Raw genomic sequence first — 24500 nt, forward strand, 5'->3', positions numbered from 1 at the left:
AACAAGGTAAGAGGACAAAAGCAGTAGGACAACAAGAAAGGAAGACAATGAGCACATGGCCAGCCATGTTCAGCACAGATTTTCTTGACCCGTAAATGACAATGGTGAAACAATCTAGCATAATAGCTATATTGATGAACATGCTGCAGGTATGACCTGCGTTAAATAGGCCTAAGCAGGGGTGCCAGCCTCGTGGGTGGGGTGGGGTGGAGATCTCCCGGAATTACAACTGATCACCAGACTACAGAGAGCAGTTCCGCTGGAGAAAATGGCTGCTTTGGAGGGTGGAATGTATGGCATTGTATCCTGCTGAGGTCCCTGCCTCCCCAAACCCTGCCCTCTTGAGGCTCTATTCCCAAATTTCCAGGAATTTTTTAACCTAGAATTGGCAAACCAGTCTCTGAGAAGGGACCAGTCATGCATATTATATATGTGGCATAGCAAGAAAGCTATTTCTTGGTTATTAACATACAACTTTGCCTGGCAATTAGATTTGAACTCGTAAATTGGAAAGGCTTTGCTAATATCAAGACCTGAAAATGAAACAAAGAGCTTGCCAAATGCAATGCAATACAAATAATCCCTGCTTCTTTGAGCCTTTCCTCTATGGAGAGCCAGTTTGGTGTAGTGGTTAAGTGTGCGGACTCTTATCTGGGAGAACCGAGTTTGATTCCCCACTCCTCCACTTGCAGCTGCTGGAACGGCCTTGGGTCAGCCATAGCTCTTGTAAGAGTTATCCTTAAAAAGGCAGCTGCTGTAAGAGCTCTCTCAGCCCCACCCACCTCACAGGGTGTCTGTTGTGGGGAGGGGGTGTGGAAAGGTAAAGGAGATTGTGACCGCTCTGAGACTCTGAGATTCAGAGTGTAGGGTGGGATATAAATCCAATATCTTCTTCTTCCATAATAAATGGTACATGCGAGATTTATGCTGCAGTTCTATGCACACTTACCCGAAGAAAGAGTCATTTAAAATAGTGGGACATATTCTGAGTAAACATGCCCAAGGAACAGTAGTTAAGTTCTCTTTACAGAGGCATCCACTCATATGAATGGGAGAAGCACCATATTTATTTATCATTAGTTCTTTGGGTCCCCAATGGGACCCAAAGTGACGTACAACATTGTTCTCCCTAATGGGTTATTTGGTTAGCAGAGTGCTCAAGGCACATGATGCGGCAGAGTCTATCTGGTTTGTATGTGCTGACAAGAAACACACACAGAGCCTTTTTATCTTTGTAAAACTAATATGAGTCCTTACCTATTGTACAGAACTCCCCTGTAGACAGGATAGAGATAGGATTCTATGGGATGCAGAAAGCATGCCCTGACCTCATGGTGCCAGGATGGTGAATTCTAGCACAAATGTGGAGTGAAAGTGTAAGACTGAAAGGAAGGAAGATTCCCTGAGACCTAGCAATCTACACATCAAAGTAGAAGGGAAGGATGATTAGAGTCCTTGCCTATCTCTCTGACTCCGTATAGTCTCCCTCTGAAAACTGAGGCTAAGAGACAGCACACAGTTCTTCACTTCCAACACTCTTCACAGAAACAACTTTGGGAGGCAGGCTAGTGTGAGAGTGCATGACTGCCCCAAGGTCACCCAGTGAACTTCCATGACATGAGTGGGTGTTCAAAGGTTGGCCTCTCAAGACCCTAGTCCAACACTGTAACCACTATGCCATAAACTGTTTATGTGAGTAACTGCCCTATTTAGTTCAGGCTAATTTAAAAACCTTCAGTTTTAGAAACTGCCTTGGCATAGCTAAAATCTGCTCAGACGATCTGGCAAGCCAATCGCACAATCCACTTATCATGCACAGCACCACCCATACAGTTGTGGTCCAAAATGGCCACCCACATGGGAAGCCAGCTCTGCCAAATGGCTTCCTTAGTCCTGTTCCTTCAGGATTCCTCCCAGTCAGCAAAGACCACGAAAGTACATTAGTGAATGTCAAGCGAGCAGACAGCAGCCATTGCCCTGTAAAGCGTCATGCAGATTTGTGGTTGTGGCTTTTCTTTTGTCTTTTTCAATAACAATATTTTACAACATAGAAAAGTGTCCTCTCTCGCTCTGCAGGCAGATTAAGCCCTCGAGACGCTTTTGACAGAATGTGTTTGGAAACAGCTTTCTGGGTGGGCGTGTACTACTGAAATGAGACCTGGATTGCTGGGAGATGTTTGCCAGACAGTCTCCCCGACCATAGTCCTGTTCTTAGGAAGGGGGTCTGCAACTGAGGATCTTGGTTTTTCTGATGCTGTAAAGAAGGAAAGGCTCCCTCCCCTCCCGGGCTGCAGCTGGCACAAGCAGAGGCCTTTTTGAAAGCTCTGACTAAAACAAGTAGAAATAATCATATTAACTGGAACTGATGGAACAAGAAAACACAGTGAAAAGCAGATACAGATGATAGAAGGTCATCCCTGTGAATCACGCTCTTCCTCGCCCTTGAATCTAATACTTTTTTTTGTTCTATTTAGTATGTTTTTAATCACACTTTTTGTTAAGGTTGCCAGGTCCCCCTTGGCCACTGGAGCAGGGGGAAGGGGGCATAGGGCTACCAGCTTCAGGTTGGGAGACTTACGAAGAACACAAGAACATAAGAGAAGCCACGTTGGATCAGGCCAATGGTCCATCCAGTCCAACACTCTGTGTCACACAGTGGCCAGAAAAACCCCCCAAGTGCAATCAGGAGGTTCACAAGTGGGGCTAGAAGCCCTTCCACTTTGCCTCCCCTGCCAAGCACCAAGAATACAGAGCATCACTGCCCCAGACAGTTCCAACAATATGCTGTGGCTAATAGCCACTGATGGACCTCTGATCTATATTTTTATCCAATCCCCTCTTGAAGCTGGCTATGCTTGTAGCCACCACCACCTCCTGTGGCAGTGAATTCCACATGTTAATCACCCTTTGGGTGAATAAGTACTTCCTTTTATCCATTCTAACCCGACTGCTCAGCAATTTCATTGAATGGACACGAGTTCTTGTGTTGTGAGAAAGGGAGAAAAGTACTTCTTTCTCTGCTTTCTCCATCCCATGCATAATCTTGTGATTTAGGGGTGGTGCCCCCTTCTGCAGTATTGGAAGGTAAATATAACAAAACTCCTTATCTGGAAAGGCTCTGCTCCTGTCTGCTAAGAAAGGTTGAAACATGTTTCTTAGCTGCCGGTTTTATAAGGAAACACATGGCGAGATGATTACTCCCTTGTTTACAAACTACTGACAAAGACTATTTTCTTTTTAATTACTGTTTTCACAACAAAAAACAGTGAGCATCACACACTAAAAGGGAAACTGTAAGGTTTACTACCTGAGTTACAATGTGCTTTCACTACAGTTCCCAAACATTTAGCCACATGCAAAGTTACTTGTTTGTCTTTTGTCGCTTAGTAGCCAAGATGATTTAGCTTCTAATGATACAGAGTCCTGCTTAAGCAAATGAAAAATCAATTCCGCTCTCAATCCAAAAGAATGTAATCTATAGAATCAATTTGGCTTGTACCACATCCATTAACAACACTGCCAAAGTCAAGTGTTCATGCAAGCATAAATGCCCTTCTTCACTTTGGAGGAGACAATTCAAACAGGCAGTTTGGCATTTTTATTGGGGGAAAGAATACCAGCTGAAAAGGGAGAACATACTCTCTGAGTTCTAACCAGAATACTCTTATAATCAAGGTCTCTCAAACTTTTTAAATGGACTGATTTAATTCACACCTGTTCATAGATTCTATCATATCACAGGTGATCCCAACCATTATAATTTGAATTCCAAGTATTTGTCTCAGTCGCTTATATGATGATCCAGCCTAATTAATCCAAGAGGATCTAATTTTAAATTCAATTTCAATATCATTATTTTCAAATCAAATGATCTCCACCAAGCCTTTGCTTCAAAAGACATCTCCCCGGTATTGGCTCTCAAAGTTATTCCTGCCACATTTCTCAAGAGTTCCCAGGATATTTTGTAAAAATCTTAGTAATAGTCCTTCAAAATTATCTGCTACCACACTAATCCAGACCCCTACACCATACAAGAACTGCCCAGAAACTTTAGCATTAAATGCTTTAACTACTGCAGAAACGCACTGTCACCCAGAGGAATAATAAAATCTCAAAATAGCCCTCACAGTAGTCATGGCAGTTCTTATAGCAGAGTTCAAATGCACCTTCCAAGAAAGATTTGTTTGAAATATAACTCCTAAATACTTAAACTGCTCTACTTGCTCCATATAATGATCTGCTACTGACCACGTTTCCTTGTCCATCATATTTTACTTAAGAGACGGACGTTTGACTTAGCAACATTAATAGTTAGGCTCTCTTTGGAACAATCTCTGAGCCTATAAGTTCACGGAGACCAACCACAGATCTTGGGAGAAGAGCTGTATCATCCACATTCAGAATACGCAGCAGCTAGATAAGGCTGATAGAATTCATCTCTAAAAATACAGGAGCTTAGATCATTGATATACAAATTAAATAATAGAGGAACAAGAATACATCCTTGCTTTGCTCAATACAATAGCTCTAGTCAGTTCAACAGATGGACCACATCTTACTTGAGCTGTAGAGTGATTGTATAATAGGTACCTCACTCCAGACAGACTAGCTAATATATATCCGAATTATTCGAACAAGTGCTGGAAGTGCAAAAAAAAGGGGGTCGCTATTCCATATATGGTGGCAATGTGAATATGCCAAAAAATTCTGGGCTCAGATTAATATATGGTCCCAAAAATTTTTAAAAATAAGAATTCATCACTCCCCTGAGTTATATCTTTTAAGTATCTGTAGAGAAAATATCCCCAAAACAATGACAAAATTACTACTGCATATAGTTACGATTGCAAGAATACTATATGCAAAATATTGGAAGATGTCTAAGATACCTAATAGAGAGGAATTCGTATCTAAATTATTAGAAGCTGCGGAATTAGATATATTGTCCACAAGATTGCATGATGGTAACTTACAAAAATGTAAAGAGGCATGGGATCCTATGTATAAATGGGTGAAAAGTAAAGGACTCATTTTGGATTAATAGAAACCTGAATTGACAAACCCCTAACACTCCTTGTGTGATTGGGAGAGTGTTTATGAGGTGTGTGGGTGGTTTCATTGTTGTATTTCTTGTCACTAGTGTATTTGTTATTTGTGTTTATATGTTGTTATGTTGTTGTATTGAATAAAAGGAATTGAACTGAGGAAAAAAAAAGAGTGATTGTATAATAGTTGAATCAAAAATAGGAGACACTTTTCAATAGATGATGCCTTCATTTTATTCCATAATCTCTGCCTAGGCACTGAGTCAAAAGCAGTTCTAAAATCCATAAAGACCAGAACCAGTATGCCATCCTTTGAGCTGATATATTTATCTACAATAAACTTTATAGTATAGCAGTGAACAACTGCACTAACGCCCCTATGGAATCCAGTTTGTAGAAAGACTATTTTGTTTCACCTGGCCTTTGATAAAGCTTGAAAATGGCACTTGAGACACTTTTAAAATTCAAAAATAACAAAAGGTTTTATTTAACATCAAAGGCAAAGGTCAGGTGAAGTCAGAGGTTGAAATTACTGAAGTAAGACTAGTATAAGCACAGACTTTTGATTTTATATATCAGGCTAATGAGAGGTTCTTAAATTATTCACAGTTACTCAGATCTTTATATTGAGAGGCTTTTGTTCCACTGTTTTCTCAAACACCCTAGTAACGTTGAGAAATTGCTGACTCTTTTGGCTGGAGCACTCTTCACTGTACCCAGTACTCTTCCTTGAGTTGTTCAGCGACTTTTAAATTCTCTACAGGCAGTTTCTACTCATACCAGACCAGGGAATTCTGTACTTCTCAGAGATAACTCTTCCTGTTTGACTGGGTAGAAGATCTATCTCCTTTTCTTTGGTCTGAACGGGAGCCTTCCCAGACTTCCTTGCCAAACTCTCCCCCAGTTTCTCTATCTGTATTCAAACTGCTCTCAGTTAATGCTGAATTCAGACTGCATTCAGTTAAAGTAGAAATCTTACCATGTCAGCACTAAACCCTTTTTTTGTCAGGACTATACTCAAGACAGTCTCAGTACACATCTATTCTCAAGGCAGGAATCTGACTGAATCTTCTCAGCATCCAGCTCTCTCCAGACTTTTTTTTTTTGCTCTAATGATCCCAAACAATCAGATTGCCTGGACCAGCTCATCACTCGAGGCTCTCTGGCTCTGTGAAGAATTAAAAGAATTAACCCTTCACAGTCCTTTAGTTGTTGGTACAGGACTTCTAAGTCTCCTAAAAAGTGCAGTCCATAACAGGTGTCTGCCCTCATTTTCATCTGTCCTGATTTAAGAACATACCAATAGTACATCTAGGCCAGCATCCTATTTCACATGGTGGCCAGCTAGTTCCTCTCCACATACAACAACAGGGCACAGGGGCTGAGGCCTTCCTTTGTTGTTGCCTTTTGGCTCTGGGATTCAGAGTCTAGTGCCTCTGAATGTGGAGGTTCCTCTCAGTCACCATGGCCAGCAGCCACTGATAGACTTGTCCTCCATAAATCTATCGAATCCCCTTTTAAAGCTGTTTATTCCTGTGGCCATCACTACATCCTCTGGCAGCAAATTCCACATTTTAATAACTCTCTGTCTAAAGCCAGTTTGGTGTAGTGGTTAAGTGTGCGGACTCTTATCTGGGAGAACCGGGTTTGATTCCCCACTCCTCCACTTGCAGCTGCTGGAATGGCCTTGGGTCAGCCATAGTTCTGGCAGAGGTTGTCCTTGAAAGGGCAGCTGCTGTGAGAGAAGAAGAAGAAGATATTGGATTTATATCCCGCCCTCCACTCCGAAGAGTCTCAGAGCGGCTTACAATCTCCTTTACCTTCCTCCCCCACAACAAACACCCTGTGAGGTGGGTAGGGCTGGAGAGGGCTCTCACAGCAGCTGCCCTTTCAAGGACAACCTCTGCCAGAGCTATGGCTGACCCAAGGCCATTCCAGCAGGTGCAAGTGGACGAGTGGGGAATCAAACCCGGTTCTCCCAGATAAGAGACCGCACACTTAACCACTACACCAAACTAGCTCTCCAGAGCCCTCTCCAGCCCCACCCACCTCACAGGGTGTCTGTTGTGGGGGAGGCAGGTAAAGGAGATTGTGAGCCACTCTGAGACTCTTCGGAATGGAGGGCGGGATATAAATCCAATATCTTCTAAAGCAGTATTTCCTTCTCCTTTCCTTTTTAGTTTTATTTTATCTGACATAGATTTTAATAATAATTTTGTTCATATTATTCCCTTTTGTTTGTATACTGCTTTGAAAAGCAGGTTATAAATTCTATGAACAGATAAGATGAATAGATTTTTTTAAAAAGTGTGTTTATTTCATAAGAGTAAATTTCCCCATCCCTAGTACCCCCCCCCCCCCCAAAAAACCCCATATGGAACAATGGAACCGAAAAGTCCTCTGGGTTTTCCCCCCAGTCTTCATATCTCTAAGCTTGCATAGAGAAATGCTGTGGGATTTTCTCTCTTTCATTACCCAGAGGTATTATAAGTTGATCCTGTTGACACAATCATCTAAGAATGTTGAGTTTCAGTTATGAGATAAAAACATTCTACGTAAAATGAACTGGTTTCTTCTTACAAAATAACTGCACTTTCTTACAATGTTGTTACAAACAATGGATAGTAGCTTTACCTTCATAAACATGCTGAATCCAGTTTTCAGAAGGTCGGTGAGCCCAGAAGTCATATGTTCAATATCAACAGGGTCAGGTCGATCAGGATTATATATCTCCTCCATCACTTGTTTCAGCAATGGTTTGTAAGAAGCCTGTTGAAAACAAGTATAAAAGTAATTTTATAGCACACAACTCACCACGCTGGGATATTTTAAAAGACTGAGATATATATTTTAAAAAACTAGACAGTTTGCAGTAGATTATTTCCCCCCTTCTGACTGAGGAAGATAATATCTTGTTTGCACCAGTATCTTATCTGTCATGGGTATTGGAGACAGCAGGCTTTGGATATATTTTCATACTGTGTATTCTTTACTTGAAACAAGTTAAATCTCTTTCATTCTGCTATTGTTTCTGAGCAATCTGTTCAAGCTGTACCAATGGGGTTGCTTAAACTGGTCCAAGTATCAACCTCTATATTCAAAGAATCATAAGAGTTGGAAGGGACCTCCAGGGTCATCTAGTCCAACCCCCTCCTCAATGCAGGAACTTCACAAATACCTCTTGCACATACACACACATCCCCAGAGACCTCTGCTCCATGCCCAAAAGATGGCAAAAACCTCCAGGATCCCTGGCTTGGAGGAGAATTGCTGACTGACCCCAAAGTGGCAATCAGCATTTCCCTGGGCGTGTAAGAAAGGGCCATGAGAACCAAGCACTGGTGCAACCCTTTCTGCCCTCCTCATAATCTGCTAATTCACAGAATCAGCATTAGTGTCAGATGGACATCTACCCTCTGTTTAAAAACCTCCAAAGAAGGAGATCCCACCATCTTCAGAGGAGGCCTGTTCCACAGAGGAACCGCTCTAACTATCAGGAAGTTTTTAATTTTTAGCCAGGAACTCTTTTAATTGAATTTTGACCCATTGGTTCTGGTCTGGCCTGAGACAACGGGAAACAATTCTGCACCATCCTCTTATATGACAGTCCTTCAAATACTTGGAGATGGTGATCATATCACCTCTTGATTGTCTCATTGCCAGGCTAAACATGCCCAGCTCCTTCAACCTTTTCTTATAGGACTTGGTCTCCAGACCCCTCACCATCTTCATTGCCCTCTTCTGGACATGTTCCAGCTTGTCTATATCCTTCTTAAGTTGTGGTACCCAAAACTGAACACAATACTCTAGGTGAGGTCTAACCAAAGCAGAGTAAACTGCTACCATCACTTCACGTGATCTGGACACTATACTTCTGTTGATACAGCCCAAAATTGAATTTGCCTCTTTAGCCACCACATCACACTGCTGACTCATGTTCAGTGTATGGCCCACTAAGACCCCTAGATCCTTTTCACACATACTACTTCCAAAACATGTCTCCCCCATCCTATAATTATGCATTGGATTTTTTTCTACCTAAATGTAGAATTTTACATTTATCCCAGTTAAAATTCATTTTATGTTTTAGCCTAGTTTTTCAGCCTGTCAAGATCATCCTGTATCCTGTCTCTCCTACTGAATGTGCTAACCCTCCCCATTTAGTATCATCTGAATATTTAACAAGCATTCCCTCTATTCCTTCATCCAATCATTTATATTGAACAAAACAGGTTTCAGGTCAGATCCTTGAGGCATTCTACTTGTCACTCGTCTCCAAGAAGATGAGGATTCATTCCTCTTGGATGGCTGTACAATTGTTGGGCTTCCCTAAAAACATAAATGCAACTATTTCAACATGAATAAATTTAGAAAAAGAGGAAAAATAGCAAAACAACAAAACCAGAGGTCCTCCGCACCAGTTTTTGCTTTTGGCAAAAGTCACTATTATGTGAAATTCTATTTTTTCCTCTTATCTTGTGGTACTTTTATCTCTTATCTTGTGGAACTCTAGAGCAATATTACTGCCAATGGTGACACCTTCTTTTCTCTAGCCCCCCTCTTCCTTATTAGGAAATTCTTCTCAAATGAGACACTCTTCTGGGCATGCTGCTTGCTTAACTCAACTTTCCTGCTTGCACCAATCAAAAGATCTGACTACATTTCTCCTGCCTCTCCCCCAGCCCAAGAAAATAAAAATTCCCTTCCTTTATTCTCTGCCCTCTGTAAGAAGAACAACTTTCATCATGTCAACTCATACCTACTTTTAACTAGAGTACCCTGAGACCCCTGAGTCACTTATAAAACCCAGTCTTACTCCACATGCTTTACTCGTTGGATTTCCTTTGGATGACTGCCTGAATCATTGTCTGGATTTCCACTTGACTCCTTCGTCTGTTTTTCCTGGAACTCGAGTTTGTGCGAGTTTAAGGGGCTGGACACCTGAATGTTCATACACCATCCGAGATATCTGTGAGGTAGGGCTGCCCAGAATGGCCTGGTACCCAGCAGGAAACTGGGGGGCAATGGGGGTCTCCAACAGTGACAGTATGAACTTTCTTCTGGGAAAACCATGAAGTTAAAGTCCCTTTTTGCAAACAGCTGGCGTTGAAGCATCTCATTTTTCAAGCCGCAGACAAGCCTGTAGCAAAGGGCTTCCTTGATGTTAGCCAATTCGCGAAAGAGCACTGCCTCGCGTACAGCGGCGATGTAGTCGGCAATCATTTCAGAAGGTCCCTGGTTGTGTTTGTAGAAGGCGTGGCAGCATGCAATTCATGATGGGCATGGAGTGAAGTGGTCATGAAGCTGGGCCTTGATTGTCTGGAACGAGGCAGTATCAAGGTTGATTGGTGCAATGAGGTCTCTTGAAGTGTTGAACACGGAGCGCCCACACATACTTAGGAACATGGCCTTGATCTTGATGTCCCCAGTGATATCGTTGGCAGTTATGTAAAATTGGAACAGTGCGATGTATGAGTCCCAGTTGTCACTGGACGCGTTGAACGGATTGAACTGGCCCTTGGTGGCCATGCTGCGTCTTGCTTTGGAACACCAGTAGCTGCGGTTGTGCCAGTTGACTGAAGCAACAGTTCCTCACCGGCAGCATTTCAGCAGTGTTGTTCCAACAGCAGTTCTGCGAATGCTGTCTTTGGGTTGTGAATGGATCGAGGTGGCCCTTGGCGGCCCAGCTGCGTTTCACTCTGGGACACGGGTTGCTGTGGTCCGATTGACCGAGGCGACAGTTCCTTGCTGGCAGCGTTTCAGCGCTGTGATCCCTGCAGTGATTCAGCTCAGTTTTAGGAGTTGCATACCCAGAAATATCCCATCCTTGTCACCAGTGTTAAATAGTGAGTTCAGCCGTGGGTAAGATACAACTCTTATTTTATTTTGAATCAGACTGAGGAAACATACAGACAGGCAGGGAATATATACAGTGGGAACACACATAAACACACCCACAACATGCCCTTGTAGTCGGCGGGAAATAACCTTATTGGTCTCTCCAGGATCCTATGTTTTGCATAAAGTAGTTACATGCCCGGGGCCCCAATTGGCCAGTTCAACCAGAACGGCCAATCGTGGCAAAGGCATTAGGATCCTGGAGGGCAGAAACAAGCTTAGTTACAGAAACAGTATGTGAATACATAACAGTACCCAAGGGCAGAGGATCCAAAGGGACAGGGAATCATGCATAAATGCAGGCATTTTACAGTCTATTCACGCAGCTGTCTAAACAGTCTTGCCAACGGATTGTAAATATCTGTTCTGTATGCTGATAACAAAATAAGCACATTGACTGAAAAACAGCATAACTTGTTGGTCCCTCCCCGCCCCTGATTTATTTTGTTTGTTTGTTTTTTGTATAGTGCTAGTAAAAGCTACCATTTTAAGCCTTTATTTGCCAGTACAGCAAGTCCTAGGATTTTAATCACATAGCATAATTGAAATAAAACAAACAAGACATATAACATTCAGAGCAACGCTTTTAGCGAACCACCTGCCTTTTCCAGTTTATAAAGCTCTTCACATTTATACAATTTCTACATCAAAATGAACTATAATAATTTACACAGTGAGTGTTACAGTACAAAAAATTATCTTGTTCAATTTGCCAGAGGCAATGCTTTCTTTCTTCACTATTCTGGGAATGTCACATCTCTAGTTTTCTTAGAAAACACGGATAGGAAATCATACTGCAGAAATGACAGAAGCATTACATACCTTATGTACAATAAAGGAGGGGGGGGGGGAAGAGTAAGCAACTAACCCCTTAAATTGAACTGCTCTAAAGCAATTATAACAATTAAAGACCATTTTTCACATCTAGAAGTTTATAATGTCAAATACGAGGGCTTTTTTGAGCAGGAACGCACAGGAATGCAGTTCTGGCTGGCTTGGTGCCAGGGGTGTGTGGCCTAATATGCAAATGAGTTCCTGCTGGGCTTTTTTTTTTAACAAAAGCCCTGGGTGGAACAATGGTGATGTCAGGGGATGCAGCCTAATATGCAAATGAGTTCCTGTTGGGCTTTTTCTACAAAAAGCCCTGTGTGGAACAATGGTGATGTCAGGGGTGTGGCCGAATATGCAAATGAGTTCCTTTGGACTTTTTCTACAAATAAGGTCCTGTCAAATACAATCTTTTCCCTATACATTAAAAATTCCACAAAAGTAGATCTCTAATCCAAACTTTCCTATGACACACTTCCAGTAGCGTGGGGAGGGGGGGGGGCGGGGAGGGCGGATCGCCCCAGGTCTGGGGGTCCCCGCATTGGCATGGGGGCCCCCAAACAATGGCCGTGTTTCTCTGCGCTGCAAGGGGGGGGAGAAAAAGAATGGAGGCGCCCGACAGCGAGGGGGAGCGCGCGCGCACGGCGGAGGAAGGGGGTGTGGCGGGGAGGGGCGGGCGCACGCACGTCGGGGCTCCTCGTTCCCTTCCCTTCCCCCCTTGAAGCAGGGCAACTGGGCCCAGGGAGGAAGAGGAGAAGGCGGCCTGGCCTGGAGACCCCGAGCCTCTCCGGCGGCTGCTTCCGGCCTGCTCCCCCGAGCGCGGCGCGGCGGCAAGGGCAGCTCCAGCCCCGGACACCCCAGCCCCTCCTCGGCCGCCCGACGGAGCCGCTCGAGCCACGTGCGGTGGGGCGCGGGAAGGCGGCGCTGCTGCCTGGACGGCTCCCCACCCCCCCACCCCCACCCCAGGCACCTGCGGGCGGCGCACGGCTCTCCTCCTCCTCCTCGTCTCCTTCCTCGGCGGCCGGGCGGGCTGCGCACCTCACAGTGACTGGTGCTTGCACAGGGGAGTACCTTTACCTTTAGCATGCTGGCAGGGGCTTGAATTCAGATTGGGGCTGCAGTATGGGAGAGGCGGAGCTTAACCCTCCCCCCCCCATGCTGTTTTGTTGACAAATAGCTGACCAGGCCTGTGATGTGCTCCCTGGGGAGAAAATGAGGGTTGCCAGCTCCAGGTTAAGAAATACCTAGAGGCTTTGGGGGTGGAGCCTGATGAGGGTGGGGTTTGGGGAAGGGAGGGGTTTCAGTGGGGTATCATGCCATAGAGCAGGATGGCCAAACTGTGGCTCGGGAGCCACATGTGGCTCTTTCACACATACTGAGTGGCTCTTGAAGTCCCCACCAACCTGCCAGCCAGCTTAGAGAAGGCATTTGTCTCTTTAAATCACTCCTCCAAGCCAAGCCAGCTGGGAGCTTGGAAAATACATTTAAAATTAAAGTTGCTTTCTTTCCAGCTCTCCTCCCTCCCCCATCTATTTGTCTTCCTTCCTTCTAGCTCTCAAACATCTGGCGTTCATGACTTATGGCTCGCAAACATCTGACAATTATTCTATATGGCTCTTATGTTAAGCAAGTTTGGCCATAGAGCCTATCTTCCAAAACAGCCATTTTCTCCAGGGGAACTATCTCTGCTGCCTCCCAGGAGATCTCCCACCACCACCTGGAAGGTGGCAGCCCATGGAAAAACACAAGCAGCATATGGTTGACATACAGGCAAACCATGGCCCCTCGGGAGGCAATTGGGGTTGGGAAAAATCCCCCCCCCCTTCCCAGTGTTCTAAGCCTGATCAGAATCAGGGACCCTGTCACTACTATTTACTAATTTTAAAAAATGGAAATCAGGGTACATATCTGCCAGTATTTTATTTAATTTAGCCCTTAAAGTCATGAGTTAATTTGAAGCCCGCTGCATTACTGAAGGAGCCTGTAGAAGATTATGCGGTCAGAGCTTTGCATTTTTTGTTTTCAGATTTCTGCAGGACAAACCCTGTTTTATTGGATGCCCTGTCCTGTTGATAGTGTTTGATTTAAACTATGTAATCCTGCCTTGAGTCTCATGGAGAAAGGCAGAGGCAGGCTATACATTACAAATAACTACAAAAATCAGGTCCACAAACTTACAGAAATGTTTTACTATACCCATCTGCGTGCGTATACTTACGCTAGAAGCATGTTGCTCTTTGGGAAGAGAAGACCAACTTTCTTGCATTTAAAAAAACCAAAAACTTTCCCCCACCTGGTCTCCTGGAAGAGATTTCTGCTTGCCAGAGGTGACTAGGCAAGTGTCTGTTTGCAGACCTGATGTGGACGGATGCTTTCTTGCCGCAGCTTCTCTTTCCAGCAGCTGATGTTTTGCTATGTGGGACAGTGACCCTTCCAGGTGCAGCTTGGGGTGCAGTTTGCTATTTGGGGATGGGTATGATTTATTATTATAGATTCAACTTGAACTCAGCAGCTTGTTTTGTTTTCCCGAGAACAGATTATTATTAGTAGGGCCTGCATCCAACTTCTGAATTTAACCAGATTGGGCTTGGGTTCCTTGTTATTTGGAGCAGGATGTCCAAGGAAAGGAAGGCCTCTTGTCATTTTAAGGATCCTGTAAGAGAGAGGGCAAGCTCAGCTTGTGTCTCAGGGAAAGGAGATAGTAAGAAGCTGTATCAGATGGAATTCCTTCTTCGTAGGCCTCACCTCCTTGAGAGAGCCGGTTTGGTGTAGTGGTTAAGTGCGTGGACTCTTATCTTGGAGAACTGGGTTTGATTCCCCATTCCTTCACTTACAGCTGCTGGAATAAAGAATGGCCTTGGGTTAGGCATAGCTATCACAGGAGTTGTCCTTGAAAGAGCAGCTGCTGTGAGAGCCCTCTCAGTCCCACCCACCTCACAGGGTGTCTGTTGTGGGGGAGAAGATATAGGAGATTGTAAGCCGCTCTGAGTCTCTGATTCAGGGAGAATGGCGGGGTATAAATCTGCTCTTCTTCTTCTTCTTCTTCTTCTTCTTCTTCTTCTTCTTCTTCTTCTTCTTCTTCTTCTTCTTCTTCTTCTTCTTCTTCTTCTTCTTCTTCTCCATTGAATAGTATGTGCAGCTGCATAACAATCCTTGGATGAGGTCCGCCAACTATTCTTCTACAAAATGACCCCTGCTTCTTCGGCATGTTTCTGAAAGGTAGAGAAGACAGTCCTGCAAAGCGGCTGGCCTGCTGTTTGTAGGGAATAAGGCTGAGTTGCAACAGCTGAAGAGGATTCACCTATGAAAGCCATATGATATGCTTGCAAGCCATATGATATGTTACATCACCATATGAAGTTACATCACTTCCTGTTTCCAGCAGGGCTCCCTCGCAAGTGGTGGCCATCTTGCGGAAGTGACATCACCAGAAGTGACATCATATCCTGTTTCTGGAGGCGTGCACACAGATAGGGGGGCCCACATAAATCTTGGGCCCCGGGCCCCCAAAGCCCTAGCTACGCCACTGCACACTTCTTACATTTTTATTAAGGCACCAACCATGCAGGCGTAATTCTTTTAGGAGGATATTCCCAACCATGAGAGCCATCCAGTCATGCAACACAAAACCCACTAAAAAATGCTTGTTAACTTAAGCAATGACTGAACATTTTCTAAACGCAAACAATTTTTTTAAAAAAAGAAATGAGTCATTAAGCGGAGGAAAGATCAAAATAAGACATGTACAGGCATTTTACTGGAAATGTTCCACAGATATACACTGCATTCACTTCTACCTAAGTTTAAAATGTAGGCAACAGCTCCTGTAGTGGCTTTGATTCTAACACACTATGATTTGGTGAAAAAGGGAAGAGGTGAGCCCCTTTTAACCATCAAAAAGAGTTGTACCATGACTTATGGAATATGCATGGACAAAAGCTATGAGGGACTGGGGCTGCAGGAAGGAGGGGAATTTGCTAAGACTGAGCAAAAAAGTTGGTAAAAAGCAAGGCGCTTGAAAAAAAGGGGGGCGGTTCTAAAAGATCTCTGTTGTGCCATACATCACTTAATCTTTCAGCCCTCTCATGGAACTACAGATAGCATGATCTCTTTTCTGTTCCTCCTGTACATACTACAGATGTATCTACATGTGTCTCTCAGCATTCTCTCCTTTTGCATTGGGAGGATTCTTTCCTGACAAAAGCATTTGATGAAGGCCTGAGAGCCAGCAAGGATCCAGTCTCTGAGGAGTGTGGCTTGGGAGGGAATCCAGTATCCATTGCTGGTCTACAGAAGTGATTGGCTATTTGAGTTTTATACGGAAATAGGCACCATATGACTGCAGAACTTTTACTGTGAATTCTTTTGTGCTTCTAGTTTAAACTTACTTAAAGCATCAGAGCACCAAAAGAAAAGTAAAAGCACAGAAACATGACATTTGATGGGCACATCTGATAATGGCAATAACTGGCTAGAAGAATCTGCTAGCTTGGAACGGTTGAAAGGCTAAGTAAGGCCTTTTCATATATTTCCTAGAAACTCATGACACTATATCATGGGATGTTGATTACAAAACGCTGAAATGCTGACAAAATGTCTAGAAAATCACACATACAAAAATGCCTGATAAAGTGCTACCAAAAAGCATGTAGTCAAAGGTGCAGGAACAGCATCAAAAACTGGGCTATCCAAATTCAGATCTCACCTTTATGTAATAGAAGGAAAAGAAAAACAGCTTTCACTGCTGCCATTCAAGAAAAACAGCTTTCATTGCTGCCATTCAAGAAATCCAAACTGGATTTCTATTTTTGTGAAGATGGGTACATTGTTGAGTAGGTGTTTAGAGACCAATAAATAATTCTGACCCTGCAGTGCCATTTGATGCATTAAAGACATCACATTTGTAGATCTGAAGATAAACCAATGCAGGGTTTTTTTTGTAGCAGGAACTCCTTTGTATATTAGGCTGCAAACCCCTGATGTAGCCAATCCCCCTGGAGCTTACAGTAGGCCCTGTCCTAAGAGCCCTGTTAACTCTTGGAGGACTGGCTACATCGGAGGTGTGTGGCCTAATATGCAAAGGAGTTTTTGCTACCATAAAAAGTCCTGGAAAAAGAATGGAAAGGTCCCCTGTGCAAGCACCAGTCGTTTCTGACTCTTTTCATGGAAGACTTTTTACGGGGTGGTTTGCCATTGCCTTCCCCAGTCATCTACACTTTCCCCCCAGCAAGCTGGGTACTCATTTTACTGACCTCGGAAGGATGGAAGGCTGAGTCAACCTCGAGCCGGCTACCTGAAAACCCAGCTACCGCCAGGGATCGAACTCAGGTCGTGAGCAGAGCTTAGGAATGCAGTACTGCAGCTTTAACACTCAGCGCCAAGGGGCTGAACCAATGCCAAATTCATAAGTAAAATAGCCTTACTGCACATGGCTGAGATTATTCCACTGTTTCAGGGGTTTGTTATGTATTTTTTCAGGCAGGACAAGTCAAAGATCCTTGGAATTTATTTATTTAAAACATTGATCAGCTAACTTTCAGTCTTACTATACAAACAAAAGAAGTTATAAAACACATGACAGACAACTTATGTCTTTGGTGTAATGATTAAATGTGCAGACTCTTATCTGGGAGATCTGGGTTTGATTCCCCACTCCTCCACTTACAGCTGCTGGAATGACCTTGGGTCAGCCATAGCTCTTGCAAGAGTTGTCCTTGATAGGGCAGCTTCTAGGAGAACTCTCTCAGCCCCACCTACCTCACAGGGTGTCTGTTGTGGGGGAAGAAGATAAAGAAGATTGTAAACTGCTCTGAGACTCTGCTTCAGAGAGAAGGGCGAGGTATAAATCTACGGTCTTCTTCTTCTTCTTCTCCTTCTTCTTCTATTGTGTCAGTTACAACTGCCAAAATTAGTCATGTTACTTTTTGCCATGTAGAGCGCAGCACAGACATCTAGGGGTACTTTTGACATGGGACTTTTGACATGAATGAAAATGTCTGCTTATGTTAGATGGGACTCCTAGCTAGAGTAAGGTACACTATTTCCATCTTTGCTGCACTGGAAGGTCTTAAATACCCTTTTTCTGCCTCATCTCCCTGTGCAGCAGAAACTCAAAGAAAGGCAAACCAAAACAGGGTAAAATTGAAATTTTGTACAATATTTACAGGTGCTTGTGAATATTTTACAAAATTCACAAATGAGTTATTGCTATAGACTGCCAATACAAATGTCATTTGTCTTACTGAAATGCTGAAGTTATGGAAGAACTTTAATTACAATCATGTATGAGTCACTTCATTAATTTCACTAAAGATTACCCTTCTGTTAGCACAGTGAGGAAAATGCGTCATTCAGTTGCAGTCATGTTTAAACTAGATTCAAAAGCTTTTAAAATAAAAGAGCACACATCTATCTCTCAGGCTGCCCCCATCCCAACTGTTCCTCCTGATGGAAGAGGAGAAGTTCAGGAAAGGTAGCATTCCCTCCTCTTTGTGGAGCTGCAGCTTTTTGCCCTTTCATCTTTGGTAAAGGGGAAGAGAGGAGGAGGATATCTTTGTAAAGGGAAGAAGAGGTGGTCTGTATATAGCAGAACATGGGCATCTTGTCCCTGCCCACCAAGTGGAGAACCCCCACAGCTATAAGGGAGCTAGACATATTAAGGTGGGTACTAAGTAAGGACAGTGGACTTAGGTGGAGGTTAACAGTGGACTTAGGAGCTTAGCTACAGAACCCTGGATATGTAGTGTTCAAGGCAGGGATTTCAGTCCCCAGGTGGGGCAGGAAAAGCAGGTTAACAAACCTCTGCGTAAACCAGCCTCAGAAATTATACAAACCTGAATTTACTAAATAACATAAAAATTGTTGAACAATGTCATTTCATAGAAAAGGGCATAAGGAACATCCACCCCTCACCCAAAGTCATTGAAAAGGCAGATGTCCAAGATTCTTTAGTAGATGGGTGCAGGTAGTAATCCCACAGGTAGAGTTTTCCATGGAGACCAACGCTTCCAATGATCACTCCTGTACAGCAAGGCACAAAGAATGAAACACCAGGACTGGGATGCAGAGGTAGGCAAACAACCCATTTGTGGGTTTTCCAGGATAGTGGCTGGACACTGTGTTAAACTAGAAGATCTTTATGGATTATTCTGCTGAAATAGATCATTGTTTTGCCTTTTGTGTTGCTTTATTGGTCTGCAGATGGTCTTCATAGGCACAGTCTGCAGACATCCAGCAATCTGTGCGGAGCTTTTCTAGAAGCAGTTCTAGATGGACAGCCATCTTATTGCTGCCATTATTCAACAGGAGGAAGAACATCTGAAATGCATCAGGAAGTTCTTGGAGGCAAGGCCTGTTCTACAAGTTTGCTTTTAATCAGGGCAGAGAAATAGATCACATTTTGCATGAAATCCCACCCCCCCTGGTAAAATCAGTCACATGTGGACAAAGGTAGTTTTGGCTGTATGTTAGCACAATGAAAGGTAGCACTGATTAAAAAGCATGTATCAACTTACCTGTAAGGTATTGCTTCCAGGTATATATACAGAATTAAACTGCTTCATCTGTGCTCGAGCTCTTGTAATGTCCCTGAGGGTTTTAAAGATCTTGTTCGCTGCAACCATGACCTTCTGATATGTCATATCCAGCGAAGACTCACAGCCTGAAACAATACAGAAATACATCACTGGGTAAGACTAAGTACTTTCACTGGTTTGGGGAGAAAAAAAAAAAGAGGAAAAGGAAGATGAACCAAAGGAAAACTGTGTAATAATTTACGCCCCGCCCCCCAAACAATGCCGTTGGGTTGTCCACCTGCCAGCAGGCCATCTTTCACACCCTCACCCACCCTGTGCTGCAGCAGCCAAGGGCACGCTCTGAAGAGTGAAGCCAGCCTGCTCCTTGCCAGCCTGCTTTGATGATGGACTTCTGACTGAGGTGCACTCTCTAAGACCATGAAGTCTGGGAGAGCCTTGCCCCCACTCCCTTCCGGGAAGCAGAGTTCTCCCAGCTTGTGCACCCTTAGAGAGAGCGCCACAGTCAGAAGCCCACCATTGGAGCAGGCTGGTTTCACACTTCTGAGTGCGGTGTTGTGTGTGCACGTATGTGTGCACTTGTGCTTGGTGGGGTGCAGCGACATGAACAAAAGCAAAGGGAAGGGAGGGAAGGGGGCGGCTGCACAGAGAAGGCTGAGGAGCCGGAGAAGGACCTCTGCAGCCTTCAAGCCACCAGGGTAACTGATCTCTATTGTCTGGAAATCAGTTGTGATACCAGGATATCTCCAGGCTGGCAACCATATAAAAATACCGATCAAGTTCCATTATCTCACAGTATTCAAGGGAGATATTGGAATACAGCTTATTTCCAACCACCCACTGTGGCTTGTCCTCTGGGCGGGCGGTGGGGCACGGCACTACGGAAGGGAGCGGCAGGTAGTGAGTCTACCTGGGGTGCCAATTGCCCTAGGGCGGCCCTGCTTAGAAGGAATACTGGTCACACAGCATTTGAAACAATTTTTATTTTCCTTGCAAATAACACTGGGCAGAATGTATATCATCACATCTTGCTTAAAATTCAGTAGTGTCTTCAGAGACTAAATAAAATTGTTTCTGGCTGAACCCTGGCAGTTAAACATGGGGTTTTTTTTTTAGTACTTTTAAAACAGGGACAGAATCCAGCAAATCCCCAAATCTGCAAGCAAAGCCAAATACTTGTATATTAAATTCAACCTTGTATAAAGCAGCAAAGAAAAATATTGCTATATGCTCATCTCTGGCACAGACAGTAAAAATAAGAATATCTGATTCATCCTAGAATTTTAAAGGAAGAAGAACCTCCATAATTGCTATTGAAAAAGCTTGGTATATTATAAGAAATAAGGAAAAACTACCTGAACAACAGGGAACAAGAAAATACACTTTACTCTACATGCCTTCAAGTTTCTTTGTGAGTTAATGTGTTCATATGTAACATATGATTATTGCAGAACCCAAGATAGCTTCTGTTCAGAAAACACAGTTGTTCTATCTCCCGCTTTCTGACATAGCACCTAATGTGTCCCCCCAAAAGTGCTAACTAGGGAACTTATGAGGACAGCATATTGACTACAGATGGAGAGCAGAGTCTGTAGCAACTGCAGATCTCTTTCCACCTACCTTACACAGCCAGAAATGCCTCCACATCATGTGGGAGAAGGTCTGGATCCAATCCAATACATGTTGCCCTTTTAATCTCATCTCTTAAAACATAATATTGAAGTCAATTTTTTTTTGGGGGGGGGGGTTAAGGTTGACTCAGCCTTCCATTCTTCTGAGGTCTGTAAAATGAGTACCCAGCTTGCTGGGGGGAAAGTGTAGATGACTGGGGAAGGCAATGGCAAACCACCCCGTAAAAAGTTTGCCGTGAAAATGTTGTGAAAGCGACATCACCCCAGAGTCGGAAATGACTGGTGCTTGCACAGGGGACTGTCTTTACTTTTTTTAAAAGACAGAAACACAGGTTGCCATCTCTGGGTTGGGAAATTTTTGGGAATTTGGGGCTGGAGCCCATGGCGGGCTGGGTTTGGAAAGGGGAGGGACCTCACTGAGGTATAACGGCATGGAGTCCACTCTCCAAAATGGGCATTTTCTCCAGGGTAACTGATCTCTATTGTCTGGAAATCAGTTGTGATACCAGGATATCTCCAGGCTGGCAACCATATAAATATACCGATCAAGTTCCATTATCTCTCAGTATTCAAGGGAGATATTGGAATACAGCTTATTTCCAACTACCCACTATCTCTCAAAATAGGCCCTTCAATTCAAACATTATGACATAAACGTATGCATAAGTTTTCATTGCAATATTTTGAAATTCAAATCTTTGCATTACTGAATCTTTTGCAGTTTTTCTGGCCCTCTTGGAAACATGAGCAGATGGGCCGAGACAGGGTTAAAACTTGAAATGTGCAATTATGTTCTAAGCATGCTCTCGCTAACCTATTTGTCTGCTTCTGTCTTCTTGAACCTGTGAAGTTGTCATATGTTGAAAAAGATTCTCTGGCTCATAAGAAAGGGGTGGGGGAAGGAAGACTATGGAAAGCTTAATATAGAAAAAAACAATTTATAATAACAGTAAGAGACAAGTCATTTGCAAAAAGATACCAAGTATGCTAGCTGCATTTTAAAGCAACAAAATATAGTCGAGATAAAGGATGCCATCAATATTCCCATTGTTTATGTTTGGTTGTTATAGAGTCTCAAAAATGAATAATTGGTGTGAGTCTTCTGTTTGGAGTCCTATTTTTGTCCCATGGCTCCTTCAAGGAATTCAGGGATACATACTTGGCTTTTCTCCATTTCATCTTCCCAGCCGGCCTGTACAAGAGGTTAGGCTGAAAGAGTGTGAGTGGCCCAAGGCCACCAGTGAGTTTTATGGTAGAGTGAAGAATTGCACTCTGAGGCACTCCAAAGGGATCTATTGAGGCTGGGTTAGTGGGCATCAATGTGGCAAATGAGTTTCAACGTGGCAAAGTGCAAAGTAATGCACATTGGGGCCCAAAATCCTAACTATAAATACAAGTTGATGGGGTGTGAACTGGTGGAGACTTACCAAGAGAGAGATCTTAGGTCATGGTAGACAACTCCCTGCATAGGCAGCTTCAAGAGGGAATTTGATAAACATATCAAAGGTCCATCAATGGCTATTAGCCACAGGGTACTGATGGAACTCTCTGTCTGGGGCAGTGATGCTCTGTATTCTTGGTGCTGGGTGGGGCAATAGTGGGAGGGCTTTTAGTGTCCTGCCCCCACTGATGGACCTCCTGATGGCACCTGTGGTTTTTTTTGGCCACTGTGTGACTCAGATCAACAATCTGGATGGGTCATTGGCCTGATCCAACATGGCTTCTCTTATGTTCTTATGTACATCTGCGTGTTTCTGTGTGTTTCTGGTTAAAGTTCAGCTCTCCAACCACTTTGCCACACTGGTTGTACTACATTTCCTCATTATCACACAGAGGAAGGCCAGTCATTTAACCATTTCAGAATTACATCTTAAATCATTAAAAATGTGTGAACTATCATGGAGGTAATTTGTGGATACATGAGGAGAAAAAATAAGAGCTCATTTCTAATCAACACCCAACCACTTTCCCAGATGAGACAATTTCTTCTAATATTCAAAGGAATTCTGAATAATTCTTTCTCCCGCACTAGAAATAATAGCTTTATTTACTCTTTGTAGCCCTAAGTAAGTCTAAGGTTTCTACAGTGCTGAGGTTAGACTCCTTGGAGAACAAGAGAACAGACTTACACTAAAAATAGTAATAAAACAGCCAGATGGGAAACCTATAATTATAAACACTGTAGTCTTTTATAACTGAAAAAGCATCCAGAAAAGCTAAAACAAAACAACAGCAGCAGTGTGTGAGCTTGATGCACCTTGATAGAGAGAGCATTTCTCTGACCTTTTCTTGGAAAGCATCAGGAAAAATAAACCAGGTAGAAAAGCGCGCATTAATGGGGTCAATTTGTACATAATTAGCATGCTGTTTGCATAATATGAAAAAGTAACATGCCTATATTTGGTGATCTGAGATATGGCAAACAGTGCCTGTACAAGAAACCCTTCCCAAAAGTTTGTGACCTCAAGCAATGGGATGTTAATGAGTCCTTTCCACGAATTCATCTTTCTGAAATTTCAGAATAGCTGAAATACCTTTTTATACTAATACTTTTCATGTTCACGAACAAGCTTCAGAGAACCATTTTCACTCTGGGATGTACGCATTACTCACAGACTAGAATGAAATTCTAATCTTCCTGTAGCCAAAATGCAGGAAGGTTCTTCATTTCCCAGAAGATCATTTCACTTGAGAGATTGCTGTGCCAAGGCAACAGCATTTCAGAGATTGCTCTGGCTGTCTGACAAAATCTAATGGTAGCAGAGAACAACAAAGACCATTCTGTAGGAAGTCCATAGATTTCTATCATATCAAGAATAAGTCTACCCACCTTTCTCTACCATACAAATGGCAAAATCATGACATGTTGAGTTTACAGCATTAAAATCTTGTCAGGTTGCCTATGCAGCAGATTCAGCTCCACTCGTGTGTGTGTGTGTAAATATATGTTGCTGATATGTAATAGCTATCCACAGGAAAAAAAGTCTCCCAAAACAGCCCTTCAATTTTTGATTTAGCTCATATTTGTACGCCTCTAGAGCCAGTATGAATGTAGAGTAGTCAAAAGAAAAGATGAAAGGGGGGCCCCTTAGTATTGGATTAAGGTTTCCACAGGACCTTTAATTTAGAAACTTCCTGTAGTGTTTGGGTAGCCAAAAATAATTTCCTCTTGCCTTTTAATGTTATTAATATATGCTACTTGGGAGCTTTGTTTTGATAGGTGATATAGAAATGTCCTAAATAAAGACATTAATTATTAAAAAAAGAAATCTTGTCACACTGCACTTTAAAAACCATTATTATTAGAGATTTGTTCTATGCTGGGATAATTCGAAGCCCAGCAAGAGAATTCATAATCCAACTGCTGCAATTAAACCATTACAAATTTAAGCCTCCTATTAATAAACAATAAACCTTTTAATGTGACTCAGACCTATCCTAGAGATATTAAGTTGTCATATACAATGATGAAATTGTAGTCTGAACTTTAGGCTTAAAAGAACCAAAAATTTGTTGCCAGAGTATGAGATTTTTTTAAAAAATCTAGCTGACAAAAGGCAATCACT

The 24500-nt window shown here is 43.1% G+C and overlaps 1 protein-coding gene across 1 annotated transcript in view; it reads right to left on the minus strand.

Moving 5' to 3' along the window:
* Window positions 1–24500, minus strand: part of SCFD2 (sec1 family domain containing 2) — a 241667-nt gene that overhangs the window by 22649 nt on the left and 194518 nt on the right. The window contains exons 6-7 of the mRNA XM_060246351.1: window positions 19286–19431; window positions 7680–7814 (exon numbers count right to left, since the gene is read on the minus strand). Of these exons, the coding sequence (XP_060102334.1) occupies window positions 7680–7814; window positions 19286–19431 (281 nt within the window). The remainder of the gene's footprint in view (window positions 1–7679; window positions 7815–19285; window positions 19432–24500) is intronic.

This window comes from Heteronotia binoei, chromosome 9 (genome assembly GCF_032191835.1).
Source record: "Heteronotia binoei isolate CCM8104 ecotype False Entrance Well chromosome 9, APGP_CSIRO_Hbin_v1, whole genome shotgun sequence".
NCBI lineage: Eukaryota > Metazoa > Chordata > Lepidosauria > Squamata > Gekkonidae > Heteronotia > Heteronotia binoei.